The sequence below is a fragment of the Pyxicephalus adspersus genome, chromosome 2, assembly GCF_032062135.1.
Source record: "Pyxicephalus adspersus chromosome 2, UCB_Pads_2.0, whole genome shotgun sequence".
Classification (NCBI taxonomy): Eukaryota; Metazoa; Chordata; class Amphibia; order Anura; family Pyxicephalidae; genus Pyxicephalus; species Pyxicephalus adspersus.
This window is the reverse complement of record NC_092859.1, coordinates 20,917,049-20,942,691: the sequence shown is the minus strand read 5'-3', so window position 1 is coordinate 20,942,691 and position 25,643 is coordinate 20,917,049. Positions and strand designations below refer to the sequence as shown.

General features: G+C 34.9%; 2 protein-coding genes and 1 pseudogene across 2 annotated transcripts; 2 read left to right on the top strand and 1 right to left on the bottom strand.

Moving 5' to 3' along the window:
- Window positions 1–247: 247 nt before the first annotated feature.
- Window positions 248–1,183, bottom strand: LOC140322349 (olfactory receptor 5V1-like). The gene has a single exon (XM_072398924.1). It carries the CDS (start codon window positions 1,181–1,183, stop codon window positions 248–250), a length of 936 nt encoding a protein of 311 aa, XP_072255025.1.
- A 15,545-nt stretch (window positions 1,184–16,728) lies between these two features.
- Window positions 16,729–17,623, top strand: LOC140322348 (olfactory receptor 1468-like; annotated as a pseudogene).
- A 4,706-nt stretch (window positions 17,624–22,329) lies between these two features.
- On the top strand, window positions 22,330–23,244 carry LOC140322347 (olfactory receptor 1J4-like). The gene has a single exon (XM_072398923.1). The coding sequence runs from the start codon at window positions 22,330–22,332 to the stop codon at window positions 23,242–23,244; it is 915 nt and encodes a 304-aa protein (XP_072255024.1).
- The last annotated feature ends 2,399 nt before the right edge of the window (window positions 23,245–25,643 follow it).

Genomic DNA, 25,643 nt, shown 5'->3' with positions numbered 1-25,643 from the left:
ACAGTTCAAATTTTGGAAATGAATTTATGTTTTTATTCTCTAGATACTTTGCAATCTACAGTTTGTGCCAGTGAGTTATTTTGTAGATACCCTAGAGAAGAGAACAACCCTAAGTTGTAGAAACAATGATGTCCAGGTGTTCGTGGAGCTTGTTTTTAGATGTTGTGGGTTAATCCTATTACATTTTCTGTTTCTGCTGATAGGCTTAGAACAGTTTAATGATTTTGTGCCATGTGTTTTTTTTTAACTACTGGATAACCTTCACATTTTTCATAGTGACAAGCTTAAAAATGGCACGTTTAACATCTTTGTTTCTCAGGCTGTATATCAGAGGATTCAGCATGGGAGTTACCGATGAATACAAGACAGAGAAAAAGTGATCCATAGCATCAGAGTTTTCAGCTGGTGGCCTCATGTACATGCACAGAATGGTAACATAATATAATATGACAACTAACAGGTGTGATGTGCAAGTAGAAAATGCCTTTTTCCGACCCTCTGATGATTTGATGCTAATAATAATTTTTATTATTTTGACATATGACAATAAACTGAACAAAAATGGAAAAAGTCCATACAACAAGGCTTCAGAAAAAATCATTACTTGAAATCCTACATCAGTACAGGAGATTGTTGACAAGGCTTTAACATCACATAAAAACTGGTTAATTTTATTAGTATTACAAAATTCTAACTTTGATGCCAAGAGGGTCATAAAAATTGCATTCACTAAGCCTGATCCCCAACTCAATGACAAAAGCAATGTACATTTCTTCCTATTTAAAACCAGCTGATAGTGTAATGGACTACAGATAGCAATATAACGATCATAAGCCATGCAGGACAAAAGAAAAATTTCTGTACCGCCCATGATTATAAAGAAAAAAGTCTGTGTCAAGCATGTTATAATAATAATTTTATTCCTTTTGGTCAAAAGGATGTCCATTAGTTTTGGGAGTGTAACTGTAGGGTAACATATATCAACAATTGATAAATTTGCTAGAAACAGGTACATTGGAGAATGAAGGTGGGAATCAAAATATATCACAAATATAATAATTACATTCCATACTACTCCGATAAGGTACAGCAATAAAAATGCAACAAAAATGAGATGTCGTTCTTCTGAATAGGATGAAAATGCTAAGATGTAAAATTCTTCAAATCGTGTTAGATTGTCCATTAAAATAGAGACCACAAGTTGTTAGGATTTTTAGTATTTCCTGAAAAAATAATGTTTAACATTTGAGTACTTGGTTAAATATATAATACTTTAAAGCCAATATCTAGAAAAAAATATGTAGTTTTATAGTTTTAAATTTACAGTAACAAGGTAAACTTTTTTAAATGAAATGAAAGTCTTGCAATCACTGGGCAAAAATATACATATAGATGTAGGTTGTTGTTGTTAAACCCACAGGCTGGGTTTGTTGTTCAAATTGTTTTATTATTAACTAAAAAAAATATTAAATATTTAAAAACTTTGCTAAAAAATATGATACATTAAAGTCTATACATATGTAAAAAATATATACTTTATAGGACCCGTACATTTTACATTTATTTTGACAGATTCATTTAAATATTTACTTTTTAATTTTATAGAAATGTTAAATTTACCAGTAGCGATGTAATTAAATTAATTAAATTAAAGTCTTGCAATTGCTAGGTGTACATATAGCTAAATATTGTATATAGATTACATTTTCAATTAATCAGTACTGTGTTAGATGTGTTAACATGAGCTACATATACCCCAAAATACAAAGTGTAGCAGTGGAATAAAAACATAGAAATATACAGGAAGCACTTTTTAACCCTGGAATCTACTCATGGTTACAAGGAATCATATTTATATACATTTTCAAATTACAGTGTAATCATTCCCTTTTGCTAAATGAACAGCCTAAACTCCTTTAGCATCCTTATGCAGAAATTAAAATTTTACAGTATACTTGTTTAAAGTTTTTTTAATACTTGCATAATCTTTGCTCTTGCTAAAGTGTAAAATTTGACTTAAATAACATGAATATTTTACCAATAACATAACAGACCAAGTTCCACTTTTTCCAAAGAAGAGGAAAATGAAGGAAAGAATAAAAGCATACCTAAACTCAGAAATTTCACTTTACTTAAAAGGGTAGACAACCCTTTTATGCAAAGTAAAAATTCTGTTTGTTTGTTTTTTAAGTGCAATAGGCGATCGAGAATAATTAGGAGCGCAAAGCCTTCCGGGATACCTACGTCATGCATCCTGGGAGGCTTTTGGGTCCTCCTTCTGCGCATGCCTGAGATGCTCAGGAGCCTTTTCGTTAGAAGAGAAAAATTTGCTGATCTCACGCATGCGCAGTAAGTTTTTTTTACAACCTACGTCACCTGATCTTGAGCCTGGGACAGGTGACATCGGAAAAAGAACCAGGAAAAAGAGGCGAAGGTGGCGGCGCCCAGCTCAGAGACGGATGCTGGGACGACGCAGGACCCAGATGGAAGACACCTCCGGACCGATCGTATGCACTGCAGGATTGAAGGTAAGTGAATTTTCTTTTGTTTTCACTGTTTTTCAGTTTACTTCCTCTTTAATATACTTAAAGCATTTTTAACTTAGGTACAAATATAAAATGCAGTCTGCAAAGCTTTTGATGCATATGTCAAGAACCAACCATATTACCTTAAATGATGGCACAACTGAATCATAATGGCCTTACATGCACACAACAAGGCCTCCCTTTGTTTGCATCTGTAGTTAGAATCAAACTTATAAATATATTTCTGAAAATACCAGGTTCCCATCTGAATGGCATGTGGCTTCATTATGAATATTATTTTCAATTCCATTATTTACATTACCATTATTGATGCAGTCTCAATACACTTCATTAAGGAGCCTCTTTGTCTAACTATTACATCAAATGCTAAATTTTAACATCTTCATTAAAAAAAAAGTATAACTCAATATTTTATTATGGAAATGGCTAAAGTGCCATTTTTTATTTTTTAAATTTTGTATATTTCATCTGTTACAGGGGGTTTCCCTCACTTTTTCTTTAGTCTTTGCCTCAGGAAATGTGTATGTACCAACTTTTCTTGTCCATTCCAGGTTCCATGCTTTTCCTTAAGAGGAAGGAGGGCCCATAGTTAAAACATGTTGCCTCTTTTCTACAACCTGTCCCCTAAATGGTTGTATGGGTTGGGGGTGAGGCTAATGGGGTAATTTGATAGCCCCCTGTAATAAAGGGGCTCCCCAATAGCCATTCACTTACTATAAGGAATGAGTATAGGGGTACAGAAATACCCCTTTCCAATTCCTAGGTTAAACAGAAGGTGAATGTAGTGAACAGTAGTAGAAGCAGTAAATTACTGTGCACAGTGCTGGCTTTCTGATGTGTACAAAAAAGTTTGGTTCACTTGAACAGGGCTAATGCTTATCAGAACCGTCTAAAAGTATATCCAAATTCAAACACAATATTCACGTCAATCAGGACAAATGACAACCAATGGTCTGAATATGCTGACAAAGGTTGCCAAAATAGTTTTTCAATTTTTATGGCCAGCAGGCTAAAACATTTTGGACACCTATTTTTTTTTTTTACAAATATTAACAGTGTTGGTAGTGCTCTATGTCTGCAAATTGTGGGTGTGGCTAAATTGTGGGCACAGTCACACTTTTTAGGTTCTGTTAGCCTTGCCTTAGGACCTCTACAAAGCCCAACAATGACTTTAACAGACCACATTCCTAATGCATCAGGATAAGATGGCCTCAGTGTAGGAATGCCTAATCAGGCAGGAACACGGTGGGTCAGGGTGAAGTAGTAATACAGACGGAGGTCAGGGCAAATTCAAAATAGCAGAATCGAGAGCATGCTGGGCAGAGTATTATAACACACTAAGGATCCCGCAACCAGGACCAATAACTAGAGAGGCCTAAATAGGACCAGCAGCCAATAGCAGGACAGGATAATGACCAGGAACCAATCTGCTCATTGGCTGCAAGGCATACTGTCTAATTCCCTTGGTGTGCTGGGGACATTGAAATGGACAGAGTGCATATGATTACAGGTAGTCCCTGGGTTACATACAAGATAGGGACTGTAGGTTTGTTCTTAAATTGAATTTGTATGTAAGTTGGAACAGGTACATTATTTTATTAAATGCAAATAGGAAATATGTTTTTCTCAACATATTATTAGTCAGCATGGTATATAAAATCCTCACTGTGAATTAATCACAAACAAAGCAAAAAAAGAAAAACTTCATGGAGCCTAGACATTCATTAACTTCTGGAGCAAGAGGTACTTTAATATGCAAAAAGAAACAACTGCAGAGTTTTGTCTTGGTCATTAAAGAGTTTCAAGAGATTGCAGAAGAAGCTCACCCCCTTGGATAACCCACAACCTCAGCTTTGTTTAGCAAAAGATTTCTTCTGCATGTCATGGAAACCACCCCCTCCAGCCTCAGGGAAGCGCAGGGAAGCCCCATTCGTATCTAGGAGGCGTCCGTATGTCAGATGTCCTTAACCCAGGGACTAACTGTAAAGGCAAGACGCTGTAAGCTGCTAAACAGAGTTGGTGGGAGCGAAGTGATAACAGTTCCTTTACCCTAGTTACCCCAATTCATCCCTGCTGTTTTAAACTTTTGAACTGCCTTCATCTTTATTTTAATGTAATTTACAAAAGAAGCAATGTAAGTGGCATTCCTCCTACTTACCATCATACTAATAAACTTTGAGCTGTGGATATTATTATTGTCAGGGGTTCCCTGAGTCCTAAAAGTTATTTCAAGGGTTTCCTCTTTTTAAAAAGGTTGGGAACGACCTTTGGATGGTGGTGGTCAGGATGTTACGGAGAGTTGGCTGACATAGGGTTGTAAGGTTCATCCTGATTCTTTCAAGTCAGCTCCTGGTTCTGAGGACAAAACTCAAGCTCTTGAAATGTGTTTATTTGGAGCAGCCAGACATTGTGCATTTAGGGTTATTGGCTTATTGGGGTTTAAGATGTATTCATTCTGCCTCTGCTCGATTTGTTTAATTTTTAGAAAAAACTTCTTCAGGAGTTTACAGAAGCAGCTTAGGAAAAAAGGCATCTAATGTAATGTAGTGATGGAATTTTCAGAAATACACAGGTTGCACAAGCACGGAATCCCTTTGTAAATAGTCACTTTGCATAAGAATAGGGTTCATTATTCCAGTACATAACCAATGATGTCAACATGCCAACATCAGGATCCTGTCTAGCTGTCTACATGTTGAGTAGAGGCAAAATTAATATATCCTAAATCTAAATATGAAAAAACGGGAACTCCCTTGAATAGAGTCTTTACTGGTCAATTGGATAATACTGAATTTTGGCCTTAATTGGCACCTATTTATGTAATATGAAATGTGTATGTGTTTTAATGTTTTAGCCCTGCCTAACTATACAGATTATAATATGTAATAATGTAATATAGGCTGATGGGGCATCGGACATGACCCAGAGATGGGTCTCTAGATTCCCCTGCTCATTCCCTAACCCCTCACCCCTTAGTACATTGGGTTATTATGGCACATCCTCATTTGTAAACTGAATTTTGTTTTTGTTTGGGTCGATTTTATGATCTTTCCAAATTCGAACAGCAAAAATAGTTATGGGAATGAAAAGAGGGGGAGTTGTTTTGTAAGTTGTCATTAATTTTTTTTTATATACTTGGTTTTACATTATTTCTGCTAAGCTGAATTGGGGTTTAAATACACTTTTTACAGGACTGTGTATTTCAACAACAAATTTCTCATAAGATTTTATGTGCACATAATATATTTTAAATATGTTGTTTCCCTATAAAAGTCACTATTGTACAGATATTTAAAATACTTTTTGTGCAGGCCGCCATCTTGGATGTGAGATTAGCAGCTCCTGTAGACACAAGGCTATAGAAGATAGACTATCATGGGTGAACCTGGGGGATCCAAAAACTGGGAAAGGATTTCTTAAAATAATTTGCTATTATTTGGCAAAGATTTTCAGCAGTAGACCAGATCCATTTCAGGTTTGCTGGGTAACCAATGATAGTCTTTCTTTGCTAAATTAGGTCTAATTGAATTGATTTGCTTAAGCAATATAGGCTGTTCACATAGCGAAGGGATTTATCCTCTAAGGATTTTTCACTTAGTTTAGATGAAACCCTGTTGACTTTGAAACATCCAATCATACACAAGGAAAAATCCTGCATTTAGGATTTCCTTGCAAATGATTGGGTAGTATCACCACATTTACCAAGCTAGGGGAATTATTCATTTTAAGGTTATAATTCACCTTGGTAAGTGAACAGTCTGAATTCCTTAATTTAATTAATCGCCCTCTATGTTGTCACTCAAGTGATGCTCTATAGCAGTCTTTCTCAAACCATATAACATAGGGAAACACTCGAAATAACTTTCAGGTCCTGGTATAATTATTGTATCCACAGCTCACAGTACATTAGTGTGGTGGTCTGTATATACTCAAGGACCCCCTAGCAACATCTGGAGGAACCCTGGCTGAGAAACACTGTTCTATAACATTTATTTTTATTCATCCTTTCCTATATGTTATGCTACCCATACTTTTTTGTCTCAAAAAAATTATGGATTTTTGTTTTATTATGTTTTTATTATTATTGCTGGGAATTGTAATTACATGTTTTTCATCAACAAATTTACCTCTTATTGGAGTGATGTGCTAATGAGTCTTTTGTGTATAAAGATGAATAGGTGGTGCTTGTCCAGTTCCCAAGGCTATATGGGTTTTTTTAAAATACAGTGAAAATGTAAACCTTCTCTAACTAAATTAGATTTTTCTAAACATCTTTGAATGCAGGTAAGACCACAGATAAACCACCACCACGAGTATTGTTCCATGCTATATGTTGTATATATTTTGCATTGTATGCTTTTTTTTTAATAAAAAAAATAATATTTGGCTATCCTGTACACATATATATCAAAAGATGTAAAGATGAATAAGAAATATTTCTTACCAAGTTTTCACCTTCCCCATTATTGCAGGGCAGAGATGGATATTAGGGAATAAAAATGGCAGGCCAGCAGCACTATGATGGTCTGATTTAGTTTTGACCTCCCGTTCTTGTCCTAAAATACAACAAAAGGAAATAGGTTTACAGTATTTTTCCTGCAGGATAAAGGTGCACAGACTAAAGATTTGGTTTTGCCAATAGTCGCTAAACTTTGCCCAAATCCCAACTTTTCCTGTGCCAGTGACATTGAACACTGATCCAATTACTGGTACTAATTTCCAACTGAATTGTAAAAGACATTTCCAAGAGTGTCAATATTCTGAATATCCTGCAGTTCTCACTGATGAACAACAGTTATTTATTCATACACTAACACCGCAATGTCAATATAGTTGTGGGATTGTTTAATCTGTTCGACTTGAAAAAGTATTGCCCAAACTTGCAGTATCCTTACATCTCTTTAGGCCACCCACTGATTGTTGACTTTTTTAGATACAACAGAAGTTCTTCTATATAAAGCAAATGAGTAATATTATAAGATCTGTGTTTAGTTTTTCCATAGTGAAACCCAACAATTACTGAAGGCTTCCAATGTCTATCCAACCATTTACGATATTTCTTAGTTCTTACCCTGCATTTACCAGTTGATGTCTTGGTTGTCCATAAACTGACTGTAAATTTTGCTTTTTAATCATTACTGATTAAACATTATGGACAAATAAATACAGATAAACCCACTTCTGGACATATCCAAATGTTTAACACATTTATTAATTGTATATCCATTCTGCAGTAATTTTGTTATTTGGAAAAAAAAATTTCTGCAGACTGATTACTAAACAACTAAATTGTCTGACAAAAAATGCTTGCTGATTATAGCCTGGCCAATCAGACATCACAAAATGAATTTGCCATTGTTGCCTTTCCTACAAATCCACAGACCCAGCCAATACTATTCACTGGAATTCTCATTATCTACTTGATAGCAATGATGGGAAACATGATCATTACAAAGCTCATCATCCGTACCGCTCAGTTGCATACTCCTATGTACTTCCTGATATGTAATTTATCTGTATTAGATATGTCTTTTATATCAGTCACTGTTACAAAGCTTTTGGCCATCACAAAGACCAACAGGAACATTTTGTCTTTTAATGGATGTATATCGCAAATGTACGTTTTTATTGCAACTGCAAATATAGAGTCTTTTCTTCTGACCTCCATGTCCTAAGACAGATATGTAGCAATTTGCAATCCTTTGCTCTTTCATTTAATTATGAACAGAGTTTCATGTTTCTTTTTGTCTTCAGCTTCCTGGCTCCTTGGTTTCCTAAACTCATTACTGCTGTCATTGCCTTCATCGAATTTGTCATTTTGTAGGTCAAACATAATTAAGAATTTTTCTGTGATCTCAAGGCTCTTCTAAAATTGTCCTGCAGTGACACGGCTCTAATTCAGACTATTATACTTGTTGATAGTTTTATCATTGGTTTTTTACCTTCTTCTTTGACATTGGCCTCCTATGTTTATATCATTTTTAGTGTGCTAAAGATTCTTAGTATGGAAGGAAGAAGTAAAGCTTTCTCAAACTGCACATCACACCTTACCACAGTTTTCCTTTATTATGGCACAGGGATTTGCTTGTACATGGTTCCTGATACTGAAAACTCTCAAACCAAAGATAGCATTCTTTCATTTGTTTATGTTGCTTTAATTCCTATGGTAAATCCATTTGTTTATAGTTTAAGAAATAAGTATGTTTTGGGGGCTTTGTCAAAAGTAACTGGATTGAATAAAAGAGGCAGGATGACTTTACAAAAACAAAGCTCAAAAATACATGTTAGTATAAATGTATCACATGGTAACTATATGTATGTTTAGTTCTACATTTTCATAACGCTTATAATTTAAAAATCCCTGATATCAAAGTGTAAAAAATTCAAAACAATTGTTTTTGTTTTTTTTGGTACTCCTTATTTATTCTCATTTGCTTCTTCTAGCTGCCACAAGAGAGCAATAAAATGTAGAAGGGAAGAGTACTGTCCATTTATGATACAAGTGAAATACAAATGAAAATTCTGCAGAAGTAATTACATTTCTGTACACCTAAGCACCACCCTAATACTTAACCCTCCTCTGCCTAAATGACTAAACCAACCCCTAAAGAGCCCAATCTGATAACCAGTGGAGATTAAAAGTGGATGTTTCGGTAGGGTAGTCATCTGTTGTCACCATCAGGAAACCCACCCTGACTCGAGCCGCTCATCGATTGCTAGAAATTATGTACACAGAAGCTTGCAAAGAGCAAAAACACTGGAATGGGGCAGATGGTAAAAAAGGCAAAAACAAGGATTGTAATTTTTATCAAATATTAGCTTTAGTCTGGTCCAGAAGAAATTATTTACACTCTGATTTGAAAAAAGAAAATAAGCATTTTGGGCTATTCTTTATAAACTAAATTCATCAGCTCCTCCATTCTCCCGGCTACATCTTTCATGGAACAGTACAGTAGTGGGGCAGCTTGTCTGTGCAGTGATTGCACATATTAATTTGTAGTGTGTAATGTATTATAAAATTGTACATGAATACAAGTGAGGTTCTGGACCATCCGGGTTCAAAGCAAAATCTACACATTTACATTTTGTAGAATTGCTGATTTAGCACCCCTTTACTATTATGAAGTCCCTTTAAAATTTATAGGGTTAACTTCAGTGCATTCTGTATAGTCTCAGAACCAGCCCTTTAGGGAGTGATAGTTGGCTGTCTTCTGTCCTAAGCCAATGTCCACTACCATCAATGATGCCGCTGACCAAGTATGGTAGCATAGGCTAGAAAACCTGTATACCCATATATTGTATGCTCAAAGACTGACACTTACATTTTTTGTTTACAAAAGATTATCCATGCCTTGCAATGCAAATGGAGTGCCACAATGTGTTTTTTTAAACAACCCAACATCCCAGTAGTCTCTTCGTTGAATTTTGGTGCCTTTGGTTGCTGTAATAATTATCCTAAGATAATAAAAACCACTAGAATTTCTTCCCATTTACTTTAATGTCTTTTTTTAATTCAGATGATAGAAAAATTATAAGAAAGGGCTGCTGATAAAGTGAAAAAGGAAAAATTAGTGTAGGAGTGGTCTGTGTTGGTAACCCATACTATATGTCATGTAGGTACCTAAATGCTGTGTATCTTTAGGAATTTGGGGGCAAGGGAAGGAAGGGTTTTTATCCATTCTTTACAGCTATCTGTGCTTTACCCTAACTCCTTTTTGCCTTTTTTTACCCTTTTCCACAACATAGTATAATGGTGGGCATCCTATGGTTGTCAGTGGTGCCCCTGCTACTATGCCTCCAGTCTCCCACTTAGGGGGCACCAAGGCCAAAAACTTTCCACTAGAATAAAATAAGGATATAAAGAGTAATATTAAATATAAATTATTATAAATATAATATTACCTTAAGTTAGGGTACCTATATTGTGAGCCACCTCACAGGAGCCATTGCACTGTAAAAATGGTATTTGTAGGTCAGGTGTGATGTTTTGGTGTCTCTTGCATTTCTATATAATCTCTATTTTTGTCCCAGTGAAAGAAATAATGACACCAATAATATAGTTTCATCACTAATGTCAGTGATGGGGCTTAATAAATCCCACTGACACCAACAGTTTAGGTATTTTCCTCCTTTAGGCTCAGATAATGTCACCTATTTAAACAGACATTAGTTTTGATTTCTTTTATCCCACCGACACCAATGATGGGAGTGGTGGGGGGCTATTAATAAACATCTGTTTAACATCACTGGTACAGAAATGGTACATTTTTTATATCACCAGCAATGGAGTTTATTTACTCCAACACCAATGAAATTGTGGGTATTTGCCTTCCATTGACAGCAATATTGGGATCTGGTATGGAATTAATCTCTTCACATTATTAGGAGACTAATAAAATGAAACGAGATTAATAAATGACATGAAGAATCAGGAGGCTGCTGCTGCTGCAGATATGTACATTTCAGTGTGTATATTTAGCAGGTTTATTTTTGTGCTTTTTTTAACAGAACATTTTTGCATAATATAATAAAGTTTATTTGAGTATGTATAAAACTACTTGATGTAGATCTGTAAAAGTTGAAGTGGAATTACATCATTAGGTCTCTGCTGCACAGAGCTCTATCTATTTTTAGTCTATGACACTGACGTTTGGAACTATTCCCTGCGTATCTGAGATCTAAATAAATATTCCAAATGTTATATAAAAATACCTACAGCAGAACATTTGGGTGACTAATTTATATAACAAGGCAGCATTCATACAGTGCAAAGTGATTTTCAGATGTTTAGATCATTTAGATCAAGATCAGGATTTATTACGATAAATTGTCTTTGCTTCTCAGGTAGTATCCACAATGCTGCAATTATTACAAACTGTAAAGGCATTACAAACACCTAATCTGGAAAATAATGAATACTTTTATTAGATTACATTTTTTTCTTGTTTTAAAAGCTATGAAAGTAATTAAACATTGTTTTCCCTATTATATAAGGATAATAATGCATACTGCACATAGCCCTTATTTACTAAATTGCTAAATTTAACTATTTATACCAAATGCCAACTGGCAAACTATAAGTATAAAAGGATCTCAAAGAATTTCTAAGGGTTTTATGCATGTGTTAATAAATTAACTTTTCATATTTTTAAAAAAATTGGTATATGTAAATATGTTGAAATGTATTAGTGGATTATATTAACTTGAATCTATAATCTTTGTTCTTATGAAGATAGATTTGTTTGGATATAAAATGATCATAGAGGATTTTAAAAGGGGTTTCTGCATGTATTATAAAGTTTAGTTTTTCATTATTTCTAAACAATATGTGAAGAAAGAAGGCTAGAGAAAAGAGGTTTGTGGCTACCAGGTTGTTTGCAAACCTTGGTTATGCATTTGTACATAAAGGATCAATACATAATTACGGACATTTATAAACATGTAGTCACCTAGATCCTGTTTGACATTTCACAGGACCTGGGTGTTTAATGCACCATGCATACGTGCTCCTAATAGTCAGGAAAAACACACAGGGAGAATTAGGGGGGAACGTATTTTGCCGTGTATAATCTGACACCTTTCGCCACGGGTAGGCTTTTTCAGGGATATATTACTTAACACGCGTAACGGTCTGTATTTATATATAGAAGGTATACAGGACATATTGCTGATACATTCAATGTAATATTTTTAAAGTTCATATACCATAATAATTACCAATATAAACTAATATATAGTTGCACAGACATTGGTTATAAAATTAGTACAAGGATATGCTGATACAGGATATCATCAGAAAAACAATAAACAAGGTAGATTCGTATTTACTTATATTTCAGTGTTGAAAATTCAGATATGTGAACAACCTATAAAAGTAGCATTAGTGAGTGCTACACAGGATACTTAAGGGCTCAGTTGCTGGTGTTGCTGTATTAAAATAAATTATGTATACATTTGATGAGTCATCATATTAATACCGTATTTCCCGGTGTATAAGACGACTTTTTAACCCCGAAAAATCTGTGCCAAAGTCAGGGGTCGTCTTATACGCCGGGAACTTACCTGCAGCTTGCTTCACGTCCAGCGCAGTCAAGTCCCCGCGAGTCCTCCTGTGCACGCTGCACAGGAGAACGCGAGCCTGCACAGGAGGATGTGAGCCTGGATTGGCTCTCCAGTAGAGAGCCTGGATTGGCTCTCCAATAGAGAGCCTGGATTGGCTCTCCACTAGAACACGCCTATTCATTAAGAAGGAACGCGCCCATTCATTCCTTAGTGGACTGTGGAGCAGTGTAGGCTCCTCCTGTATCCCTCCTCCAATTACTGTACTGTACTGTTCCTTCTGCCTCTCACGAGATCTCCCTCTGCCACAATAGCGAGATCTGACAAGAAGGAACAGTACAATACTGGGCGTATAACACAACCCCCAACTGATTGGTTAGAGTGGTCTGCCAATTAATTGTCTTATACGCCCAGTCATCCTATACGCCGGAAAATACGGTATATATAAAGAGAGTCTTAAAGTATTATGTTTTGATTGGTACATACTTAGGATGAGGTGTACTTTTAGTAAACCTCAATACAGTAGTGTTCAATATTCAGAGCAAAACAATTCATCTTAAAACATCAAGTGAATGTTTCAGTTAGACTTGAAGGAATAATTAGTAAAGAAATATACAGAAAATACAACACCTCCAACAGCATAACCATAACTCAGTGGTTATTTACTGAATATATCTTATGTCTTCTGTATGCATTGAACTACTTCTTTTATATATTTATATGTCATGTATTACCACTTCTATATATAGATATATATTTATTATGTATTACCACTTCTATATATAGATATATATTTATTATGTACTACCACTTCCATATCTGTTGCTATTTTCTATGAATTTCTGCCTGCCTGGTCATCCATTCCTTCATGTCCTTTGGATTCCCCCTGCCTAACACTGGGACTTGCAGGGGACTGGAGGCCGCTTTTTAGTGGTTTGATGGCTTACAGGCATCCCCTATGCCTTGGCCATCTTCTTTCCCCCATATGATCCGCCCCAAGTTGGGCGGATCACCCTCTGCGCATACAGGGGACTAACCAATGTCTGTCAGCTGGCTGTATGTGAGATTTGGGGCCTTAGTGACGGAATTCTTTGCATACATGGGAGGTGCCGCACCTATGCGCCTGGGTGGCTGCGCTGGCGCTGCACACCACGTGATAGGAAGCAGATGCCTTATCAGGCACACTTCCAAATCAAATAGCCCTCTCGGCTGCTTTCACCTGCACGCGGCACTCTGATTTTGTTCATCAAGGATTACCAAGGTAAGTGACTATCACACCATCACTGTACTATTTGGCAAAATACTTTCCCAAATTGCATATTATATTTATATATCACCTATGTTTTTAGCTACTGCAGAACTCTGCAACCTATAAACTACTTTGATACTTGAGATACACCTGTCGCTATTGGCCCGCAGATCATTCTGACAATAAGGTAATTTCCATACTTTATTTTTTCACGTACTTCCCCAATACTTTAAAAGAATAAATACTTAAAAAACTATACACCATACCCAATTATTTTAGGAACTGGAAGGCCTAGTCCTGTCCACATATCATTAACCAGTGAACATGAATGGATGAATGCACTTTCTCTGAATTTGGAAACATCCTCTTGATGTTTTAAGATGAATTGTTTTGATCTGAATAGTGAACACTACTGTAACCTTACTAAAAGTACTGCTCATCCTAGATATGTACCAATGCAAATATATCTTACTTTATATTGGTAATTATTATGGTATATAAACTTTTAATATTATATTTATTGTATCCACAATATGTTTTGTATACCTTCTATATATACATACAGACCGTTAAGCGTGTTAAGTAAGTTGTTCCTGAAGAAGCCTACCCGTGGCGAAAAGCATTGGGTTATACACAGAGAAATACAGTCCACCTAATTCCCCTTGTGTGTCTAATATTAGGAGCATGTATGTATAGTGTATTAAACACCCAGGTCCTGTGAAATGTCAAACAGGACCTAGGTCAGCGGTCGCCAACTTTTTTGGTACCGCGGACCACTAAAATTAACAGCACATGTGCTGGGAGCCGGTTATCAATCAAAGGGGAGGAACCTCCTCATAGTGACGTCATACTGCCATAACCCCACCCACTCTGCCATCCCAGATCTGAGCCTTTGATGGGAAAGTGGGTGGGTTGTGTCATGAAATAGAGCCCGCCCACTTGCCTGAGCCAGGGATTTGCACAGGCTCAGTGGTCCGCTGCTCTGGCCGGTGCGTCCCCCTGGCGGGGTCCTTCTCCTGACCCCATTTGGGGGTGCACCGGCCAGAGCCGCGGACCACCAAAATCTTCTCATGGACCACTGGTTGGCGACCGCTGAATTAGGTGACTACATGTTTATAAATGTCTGTAATTATGTATTGATCCTTTATGTACAAATACATAACTAAGTTCTGCAAACAACCTAGTAGCCGCAAACCTTCTTTCTTTAACCTTCTTTCTTCACATATTTATATTTGGGAGGTGGCTGTAGTATCTAGGACCAATTAGTAAGTAGAGAAACATACACTATTGTCTATTTCTTAAAAAATATTGCAAGGTATTTATGGATTTTGATAAATTGTATATAAATTGATAGATAGATAGATAGATAGATAGATAGATAGATAGATAGATAGATAGAGTGAAAGATAGCTGGGAGCCACGTTAATAAAGGGTGCTTCCAGATTTCACATAAATCCCCCACCCACAGACCTTCACATCACTAGCTATATTGTGGAAAAAAGCCAAACAGCCTCCTTTCTGGTTGCCTGGTAATGTAAATAGCCATACATATTTTTAAATAGTATTTTGTCATTAACATATGTGTACACAAAGTTAGATTTCAAATCCAAAGCAGCCAAAAAAAATCTTAAAATAATTTGATTGGGGTACTTGTGATTTTAAATTGTAAAAAAATCATTATATAATTGCATGCCCAAAATGATTGGTAAAAAGATATTGGGCCTGATTAAATAAAGCTCTCCAAGGCTGGAGAAGATAGACTTTCATGAAAGAAGCTGGGTGATCCAGCAAACCTGAAATGGATTTCTTAAAAATAATTTTCTTTTACTTGGTAATCTTTTTAATCCTGGACCAGATCCATTCTAGGTTTGCTGAATTACTGAGGCTCTCCCCAGATTTTCTATCTTCTCCAGTCCTGAAGAGCTTTGATAAATCAGGCCAAATATGTCCATTGCTTATGTTGCAATCTGAAGAACAGTTATCTAGCTAGAAATAACACTGTGTAAGCTGCTCAAGCAGATGTTCCCAATACAATGCATAGACTTATTGGTCTGCTTCCTCAGGAGAAAAGAGGTAATTTTTGTTTTCTAAGTCTTCAAAAACAACCCGTAGGACTTATGTGTTTGAAAACCTCAAAGGAATAGGAGGTCCATCATGTAAATCCTCAACAAAATGACCAGGGCAAGTAAAGTTCATCCATATATATGTGTGTGCATTTGTGCTGTAGTCTGATGATGTTGTGTAGGGGTCATGTTGGACCACAGAGGGCACATTAGCAAACTTTAGCACTTAAGCCTATTTTACCAAAAAGGTCAGTTGTGCTTGGAAATACATCTAAAGTACAAATTTATCCTTATAGCTGTCTGAGTTCCTGTTAGAGAGATTTACCTTCCTAATTTGTCCTGTGTCTATCGTCATTGAGACAAAAAGTGATGGGAAATCCAAAATGATACATGTGTTAATCAAACAGGAGATAAGAGGAAATCTTTCAATAAAGACAGCTTGGTAAGAAACGAATATTCTCATTTTGGAGGGACTTCATCCCACTTTCTGTTTTGTCTATAGTAGTGGAAATAAAAAGGAATTTCAATTAACAGAATTATTATCTATTCAAAACTCAAAAATAAAGTTTCTGTTTTTAAAATACTTTAAAAAAAGTTCTACACTAATCTATAATTGCTTCAAGAAATGGAAAGGGAATGTTTTCACAACAGCATAGAAGCTCACTGATCAATTTTCTTTGCACCCTTTTTTCTTTAAGATTTTTTACAAAATAGAAGTATATATTTATTACAAACCATTTTTATAATAATTCCAATGAGTGCTAATGTGAGCTGGTCATATTCTCATCAAATAAATGTAACTAACCGAACAATGAACAGAGATTTCTACCTACTTGCATTCTCTGGAATGACAGATTTCTCATTTCTTATCATTTTCGGAGTTTTATCAATGTATATGTTGTCAGTGCTCGGTAATATTATTCTTATCACAGTTGTGTGCATAGCTCCACATCTACATACTCCTATGTATTTCTTTTTATGTAATCTATCTGTCCAGGACATTTTGTATGTATCTGCCATCCTGCCAAAACTTCTAGCCATCCAAATAACTGGGGACACCAACATTTTATTCACTAGTTGTGTTTGTATATGCAGCTTGCCTGGATACAGAGTTTTTCTTGTTAGGGGCCATGGCTTTTGACCGCTATGTGGCAATATGTGTCCCCTTGAGGTATTCTTTAATTATGAACAAGAAAATATGTATGACATTGGCTTCTATCTCCTGGAGTATTGGTTCCCTGAATGCAGTGATGTTTGCTTTTCTAATATCTAATTTGAAGTTTTGCAACTCTAGAAGTGTTCACCATTTCTTTTGTGACATTAAGGCCTTGCTGAGGCTTGCTTGCAGTGATATCACCTACATGTACACAGTAATATTTATTGAAGGTGGGTTAATTGGGTTCCTTCCCTTTTTAATGATTCTGACTTCCTACGCTTTCATTATATCTGCCATTTTGAAGATTCAGACTTTGGTGGGACGAATTAAGACATTTTCTAACTGCTCCTCACATCTTACTGTTGTTTTAATGTTCTGTGGGACATCCCTCAGTCTTTATATGAAACCAAAATCAAAAAACTCAATAGACAAGGATATGATCCTCTCTTTGATGTATATTGCAGTAGTTCCAGCATTAAATCCCCTGGTGTATAGTCTTAGAAACAGAGAGGTATTGAAAGTCCTGCAAAACCAAAGGGCTGAATTCTAAAATTGTACTTGGTTGGTAAAACAAAGAAAAACACAAACTGGTCAATAATTTAGTCTAGGCATGAACAAAATGTATCCTCAAACCTCCATTCATTCCCTAGAGGATACCCCAAAATACATATATATGTGTATACATATGCAAGAGAGACTCAACACGCTTTGCATGTAAAAAACCATCAAAGCTTTACCAGGATATATTCAATTCACTATTCTATAAATTGGTTCTATGTGGCATCACTAGATGGCCATAGATAAGAGACAAGATTTAACAGCAAGGTAGGTGAGGATCTTAAAAATGGTTTTAGTGTTAGCCTAGGATGCAAAGAAGGGGGATTGCATAAAACAGAGAGTCAGGAACATGTTTAATGGTCGTAGTTCAGCTACAGTAGAGAGACACGGACCTTGACAAATCATTTTTTTTTTTTTTAAGCACATGATTTTATGTCATATACTGCTTAATAAATTATTTGGATTTGATTTTATTGTTGATAGAATTATTCAAATAAGTGACAGAAACGAAGAAGAATACTGTTATAGGGAGACATGTGCAGCTGGCCAGGATCTTGTAACACTCTAAGTATCTGCGTTTTGGACCCCACATTGTCCTTTTTTAAAAAAAAAAAAAAAATGACAAAAAATCTAAACAAGTCCTTTAGTGATAAAAAGCATTCTGGTGGTAATTTCCCTTATAAATCAGCCTCTTCGTGTTTTTTTTATTTTTTTTTTATCATTATTACCCCAACATTCTAGAAACATTTTGTGGTTCTCTCATTGCTATACACACAAATCTTCTTTTAGAGTCCAATATCAGTTGTATATTGGGGTGCCGTTACATATTTAAACCAATATAAATGTAAATGTTAAGGATCACTACATCATTACACATTTAAAATAATTTCAAGATGGTGTTGCTGAAAATGTCCCTAAAAAATGTTCTTATCTATAACGCCATATATAGTCAAACCATCTAGTATCTCCCAACCATATAATGTAATGGTTTGTGTTTTTTGTATAGTACCCCCAAAGCTGAATGAAAGTGGGCACCCTCTCTCTGCTGTCCAATGTTTAATTTAAATGTTCTTTAATTTGGTAAATGACCTCCTTTGCGTGCGTTACCATGTCTTTTTTGACAATTGCTTGTATATTAGCCTCGAAACCATCCAAATAAATAAGTACTACCACCCCCTCTAATTTTGGAGGCAAAATCATGTTTATGGGTTTTACAATAACCTAAAAGGTTGATAATGCAAACTGGGTAAATAATGAAAAGCAAGCTAATTTAGTCACAGAAACTTCCCACTACAAAAGCATATCTATTCCTGTTCTTGATTATGCCTTGTGTTACTTTCATGGCTGAACTAAACATGTGTTTTTTAATGTTTAAAATATTTTTTTAAAACCCTTGCTTTTTCTGATTCTGTCACAACTGCTCATTCCAATATACAAAGTAGAATGAAGTAAGGGGTCAAAAATTATTATTTAGAAACATAAGGTAAGCTTTGGCTCCATAAAATCCATGGTCCTTTTGGATCAGGTGGGGTCCCCCAGCCATTCTCTTCCTCCTCTTCTTGGTTGTCTACAAAACAATTACCAGGGGTTAAATGAATCGTCATGTTGCTAATCTACATGTAACATTGAATTTTTCTGCACCCTCTTCTCCTGATGAAGCAGGTTTGCGTAACACGTAGAGTTTGGGTTATATTATAACAACAATGAAGCTAATGATGTTCTACCTTCACTACAGTTTGTTGAGCTATGGATATTGATTTTATTCATCTTGTACATAAAAAAAATTGTTTTTATTGTTATAATTATGTGTGATCAATGTATTAAAAATCGCTTTGTATATTTAAATCGGTGGTATTAATTAATAAATTGCTTTAAAGATTTTGTGTATGCTAATATCTGATTCTGCATTTCTATATATTTTCTAAGTGTGGCTGTGAAGTTATGGTTAGGCCAAGCACATGATACAGATAGGAAGTGACCATAGAAGCATGTGCACAATTTTTATATTACCATGAAAAGATAGACACAATGATAAGTCAAGTTTTGCCACCAATGGGCCATTCTAGACCCATTTGTCTGTTAATTGCTAGCCTAAATAATCTCTCCTTTCTTGGGGACTTTAAAAATACCACCCACCCTATGATAGGTAAAATGTTTTCATTCAGATTGCCATCTGACCACTGTGTTCTCAATGTACATGCAACAAACATAATTTATTGTGGAACCCAGTCACATTCTCAATTCAGATTTTGGCACCTAAATTCCAGGCGACATAAATACTACATACCTCAGGAGGTAAATCAGGAGGAATCATTATTAGGAAGATCTGAAATTGTTAACAGATAATGACTGCTGTACCAAAACAGTAGTCTCAGAGAAATACCCCTTGGGATAACAGAGCTTTATTTATAACACACAATAATAGGATGACATTAATGCAAGGAAAGAGCTGATGTCACATGTAAGTGGTAAATTGCTACTCCAATGGATGACTATAAAACAGGTGATGATGGATCATACATAAAAATGAAATTATCAAAAATGTTCAGTTCTGTTGAGCTGTATCTTAAGTTATTCTGGTAGGGTAAGTTATCAGTAGAAAAAAGGACAGTGATTTCGGCAAAACTAATATGAAATGAAATTATGGAATTTGCCATACCAGAAATATTACTAAAGTGCAAATTATCAATATCACTTAATGAGTTGGTTAAGCTATTTTTTTTTTCATTTTTAAAAGGATTTTTGTGGGGTGTTTTGTATAGTTTTGTATTTTTTAGTTAAGCCTATTTATTAGGCAGGGTAGATATGTCTGTCCATTGAATACTCCAACAGGATTGACTGTCCTCTTTTTCCAAGTATTTTATAAAATGGAGGCCACTGTGTGAGGTTGCTGTGTCCCATGTAGTGCTCTCGGCATATTGTTGCAAAGGACCCTTCATGACTAATGGAAGGTTTACATTTACTGTATTTTAACATAATTTTGCTCACTTCAATGCAATCACTGTCTTGTGACAGTAAAGAATAAACTTTACATTAAATTTGTCTCATCACCTGTTCTAGCCCAAGCAGCGCTCACCTTGCATATTTTAACTGCTGCTACACAAATATCACACAAATGACCTTGACTGCTCTAATGATTCCATTCTGATATGCCAAAAATCTGACTTCATAATATTAGAAACTGTATGCATCTAAAGTAAAAATGCAGAGCAAAATTTACATTACAATTTGTATAATCACTTCACCAATTCAAGTGTAGGCTTAGTTAAAGACTAAAAGCAAATAAAACTAAGCACATAAAACTAAGCTAGGTAAAAGCAACTTCAACAACTAAAATAAATGCTTTCAGGCATTCACTTACATTTAGAAATTTGGCAAATGTATTATTCTTAATCTTTAAAACAAAAGCAGGACAAAATCACTGAAGCTATATCATTACTTAAAATGTAAGCAAAATGTTTTCGGTATAATTTAAGTTTTAGGTAATCAAAACTTTTTTTTGTCACAGCTGTACCTTCTGTAACCGTTGTTGATGTAGTAAAGTTTTAGGAAAGTGGGCCTGAAGAAAATGGTCCTTGGAATCCTTTGGGCATTCTAGTATGCCTTTGAGCAAGCCCACTGCTTTGCCTATCAAGATATATAGGCAATGTCTAAAAGGATAAAAAAAAGAAAGTTATTAGTTAATGTGGTTGAGTTAATAAAGCAAATAATAATATTAGTAATATTAATTAAAATCCTTAATAAATAAGATAATGTGTTGATTTTAATTTAGGCATTAAGTCATGTGCAATATATAAATTTTTTTAAATGTTTTAAAAAAATAAATAATATACTCATAATATACTATAAAAAAATGTTCATGAAAGACAATTTACTGCTTTTACACTAATAAATCCACTCAATTACACCTAATACAGTTATTTTGTATTGAATGCAATACAAATAGATTTGAATTTCCCGCCAGGCTCTGAACAGAATGTTCACATGCACCGATGTCACCGGGAACTCCCGGTGACTCATTGGATGCGGAGGAAGCTGGCCGGAGGAAGAAAGAAGACGCCAGCTGATCAGGTAAGGCTGGATCTATCATTGTTTTCATGGTTACCGGTCTCAGCAACTTTTTTTTTACTCACACTTAGGGTTACCGCTCGGCAGGTTAATGACTAGTGTTGATGTTCGAATTCAGGTTGTCCCTATATTCGACCCGAATATGGCTGTTCGAATTCGGGTATACCTGAACCGAATTTTGCTGCATTCGACAGCAAAAATTTGTGAGGAAAAAAAATTTAATGACCAAGACAAACTCTGCAGTTGTTTCTTTTTGCATATCAAAGCACAGCTTGCTCCAGAAGTTAATGAATGTCTAGGCCCCATAAAGTTTTGTTTGTGATTAGCTCACAGTGAGGATTTTATACTGTAACTGACACAACGCTGCCTAATAATATATTGAGACAAACATCTGTCCTAATTACATTTATTAAAATAATAAACGTGTTCCGACTTACATACAAATTTAACTTAAGAACAAACCTACAGTCCCTATCTCGTATGATATCTGGGGACTACCTGTTATAATATATTTATTGATAATTGGTTTATTAAAGAAAACATATATTATTATTTTGTCAAAAATGTTATTTACCTTGAGATTTTCACTGTTTTATTTCTTCTAGTATGAATACCTGTTTTCCAGACATCATGCTGAAACCTAAGTTCTACATTGTGGCCTTTCATTACTATGAATGTTGGTGGTACATTCTATTCGTTGGAGTGTTGCTGTTGTTTTTAATAGCAATATCTGGAAACATCCTAATAACTCTTCTCATATGGCTTGTTCCTCATCTCCATACCCCTATGTATTTTTTTCTTTGTAATCTATCAGTTCAGGATATTATTCATGTGTCTGCCATCTTGCCTAAGCTAATGTCTATTATATTAACAGGAAACCATAACATTTCTTTTCCAGGTTGCCTAACACAAGTTTTTATGTTTGTGTTTTGTTTAAATACAGACTTTTTACTTCTTACATCCATGGCATATGATCGCTATGCAGCCATATGCATTCCTCTTCGATATTTTATTATTATGAAATTTGAAAAATGCTGCTTGTTGGCTTCAGCGTGTTGGGTTATTAGTGTTCTAAATGCAGCAATGCACACATGTTTGATGTCACAGTTGCCTTTCTGCCATACTACAACCATCAACCATTTCTTTTGTGATGTTAGGGCCATGCTTAAGTTGTCCTTAGGTGATACAACGTATATAAAAGCACTCATGTTTGCTGAAGGTGTGCTTTTCTGTTTTATCCCCTTTGTACTCATTATAATTTCCTACATACATATCATATCTACCATCCGTAAGATCCACTCAACAGTAGGAAAATTCAAGTCGTTCTCTAGCTGTTCCTCACATATTATTACTGTAATTCTTTTCTGTGGAGCATCTCTAGGACAGTACATGAAACCAGAATCTGAACAGTCTGAGGAACAGGACAAGATGTTGTCTTTGCTTTATATTGCCATAGTTCCCATGCTCAACCCTTTAGTTTACAGTTTGAGAAACAAAGATGTATTACAAGCTTTGAAAAAATTGTTCTGCCCTAAGTTGTTTTGACTTATTTTAAAATATTATATAAAGCTAATGAATTGTTATTTGACATTTATTATTGTCGCCAAGACTAGCATCTCATTAGTATGAAAGTAAGACACAACACAGGTATAAAAAGGTTATTGACACATGGACACTCTGGATAACTTTCATGTAATCTACCTAATACAAAGATATGATGACCTCCCAATTAATTAAATTATCCAAAACTGTCTGCACTTTAGTACTAAAAGTGGGCGATGTTCTAATGGGCATTTCTAGGTACTTGTACTTTATATCTTTAGCATTTTGTTTTTTAGTTTTTATATTATAATGCAATGATATTCAAGTATTTATGTTCCTACTTCATACAGATATGTAAAAGTTTGTGGAATTGCATCACTCATTAATAGAAGAACAAAGAATACACTTCAAAGTCTCTAATTGCTCACGGAGCTTTACCTATTTTTAGTTCATTACTTTGACTTTTGGAACAGTTCCCTGCATAACTGAAATCTAAATAAACATCTTACATAATATATATAAAAAAGCAACAGCAGAACAGTTGGGTGACTTATGTATTCGACAAGGTAGCATTTATACAGTACATAGCAATATTGAGATATCACTGGTATGCATTAGATTATTTAAAAACAGGATCCTGATTTATTATGATATATTGGCTTTGCAGGTAGTAGCCGTATTGCTGCCTATTATCACAAATTCTGGGGATCACAGACACTGCATCTGGAATTTAATCTTTAATTAGATCTTTTTTACTAGCTATGAAAATAATTAAACATTGCCATCACTAATATACAAGGAAGATCATCAAATTCACTGAGTATAATTGACATTTATTATATTGTTAAATTGAATTATCTGGTGCAAGTGATAAATTACAAAGCTATGGGTGTAAAATGATCATAGTGGATTGTATTAGTGTTTTATGCATTTTTCATTTTTTTAAATACAGGCATATATAAATATCTTGCAAGTTATTAGTGAATTATATTAACTTGCCGCTAGATTGTTATTCTTGTTAGCATGGAGTTCTTCTATATCTAATACATAACTTACATAAAAGTAGATTTGGGTTGATTTACCTAAGGAGTTTAGGCATCTTACTTAGAAATGTGAATTGTTCTCTTGCAAGGGAGATTTCTTCTGCTATAGTAAATATAGTGATGATGTGGCAAAATCTCAGTAGGCTGACAGAGAATGCACACAAAGCTAACGTAAACAAATATATTGTTGTTTTAATATCAGCCTTATGCAGATAAATGCAACATCCAAATTAACTAACATAGGAAACAACAAAACTTAATATTACTTACATTGTCAATAACAGCTTTATTACATCCTTTAAAAAGTGTTGGTAACAGCTGAATCCAATGCAAGTTACCAACATGCTTAATGATGCCATATCCTCTTACATTTGAAGGAAAATACATTTAATTAATGGGGCTTTAAAAGTATCCGTATCCAAAAAAAAATCAATCAATATAATAGAACAATATTTTTATTGATATGAAATCAATCCTATAAAAAAATGAATTTACAAACTGTTACAATTTTAAAATAACTTCCTGGCTAGGAGCAGGTTATCAGAGTATACACAACAAAAGCATGAATAATTAGCTTCTGAATATCACAGCGAATAATGACAAAAAATGGCGTCCCAATGCTCCAATCTCTTTTAACAGACCAAATCTGCATCTTAGAATTGGTATTGGAGAGAAGTTTTTTAGACAATACAGATTGTAACAACAGCTAAATCAGCCCCTGATAACATCTATTCTGGAGGGTGGGACACCAGGTCAAGAAAATCAAATCCTATCCAATATTAAGACCTCATCAGCTGCCACTGGCTGTTGTCCTCCTGATCTGGCTGTGGCGCCGTGTAGGGTAAGTGGCACCAGAGATTGAGAGATTGGAGTATTGGGATACCAGTCCTTGTGGTACTTCAGTACTCTGCCCAGGAGGCTATTTTATCATTGTAGCAGTTTGCAAACCCTTTATTTTGCATAAAATATTTTTAAATGAATAAAAAGTCTTGCTTTTTTATATTGATTGATTTTGTGGATCCAGATGCCTTAAAAGACAAATTAATTAAATGTATTTAGCCCCAAAATATACCTAAATTTAAATAATCAAGACCAGGATTTCTTAAGCTTCTTAGTTATTGCCTGGCAATAGTTATTTGTGTTTTGCTTATGCCTAAATATAACACAATACGTCTTTGCTACAAGCATTTATAATCTCTTAAAAAATCTGGCTAAATTTGGACATTTATGATTATACAACATTTAGGATGATTTTAGGTTTCATTCTTTCACATAAAGGACTGTTTTTACAATAGCATTGTAATTCACTGATGGCTTTATTACTTTGAGTTAATTATTTTTCTTTTATATATCATACAA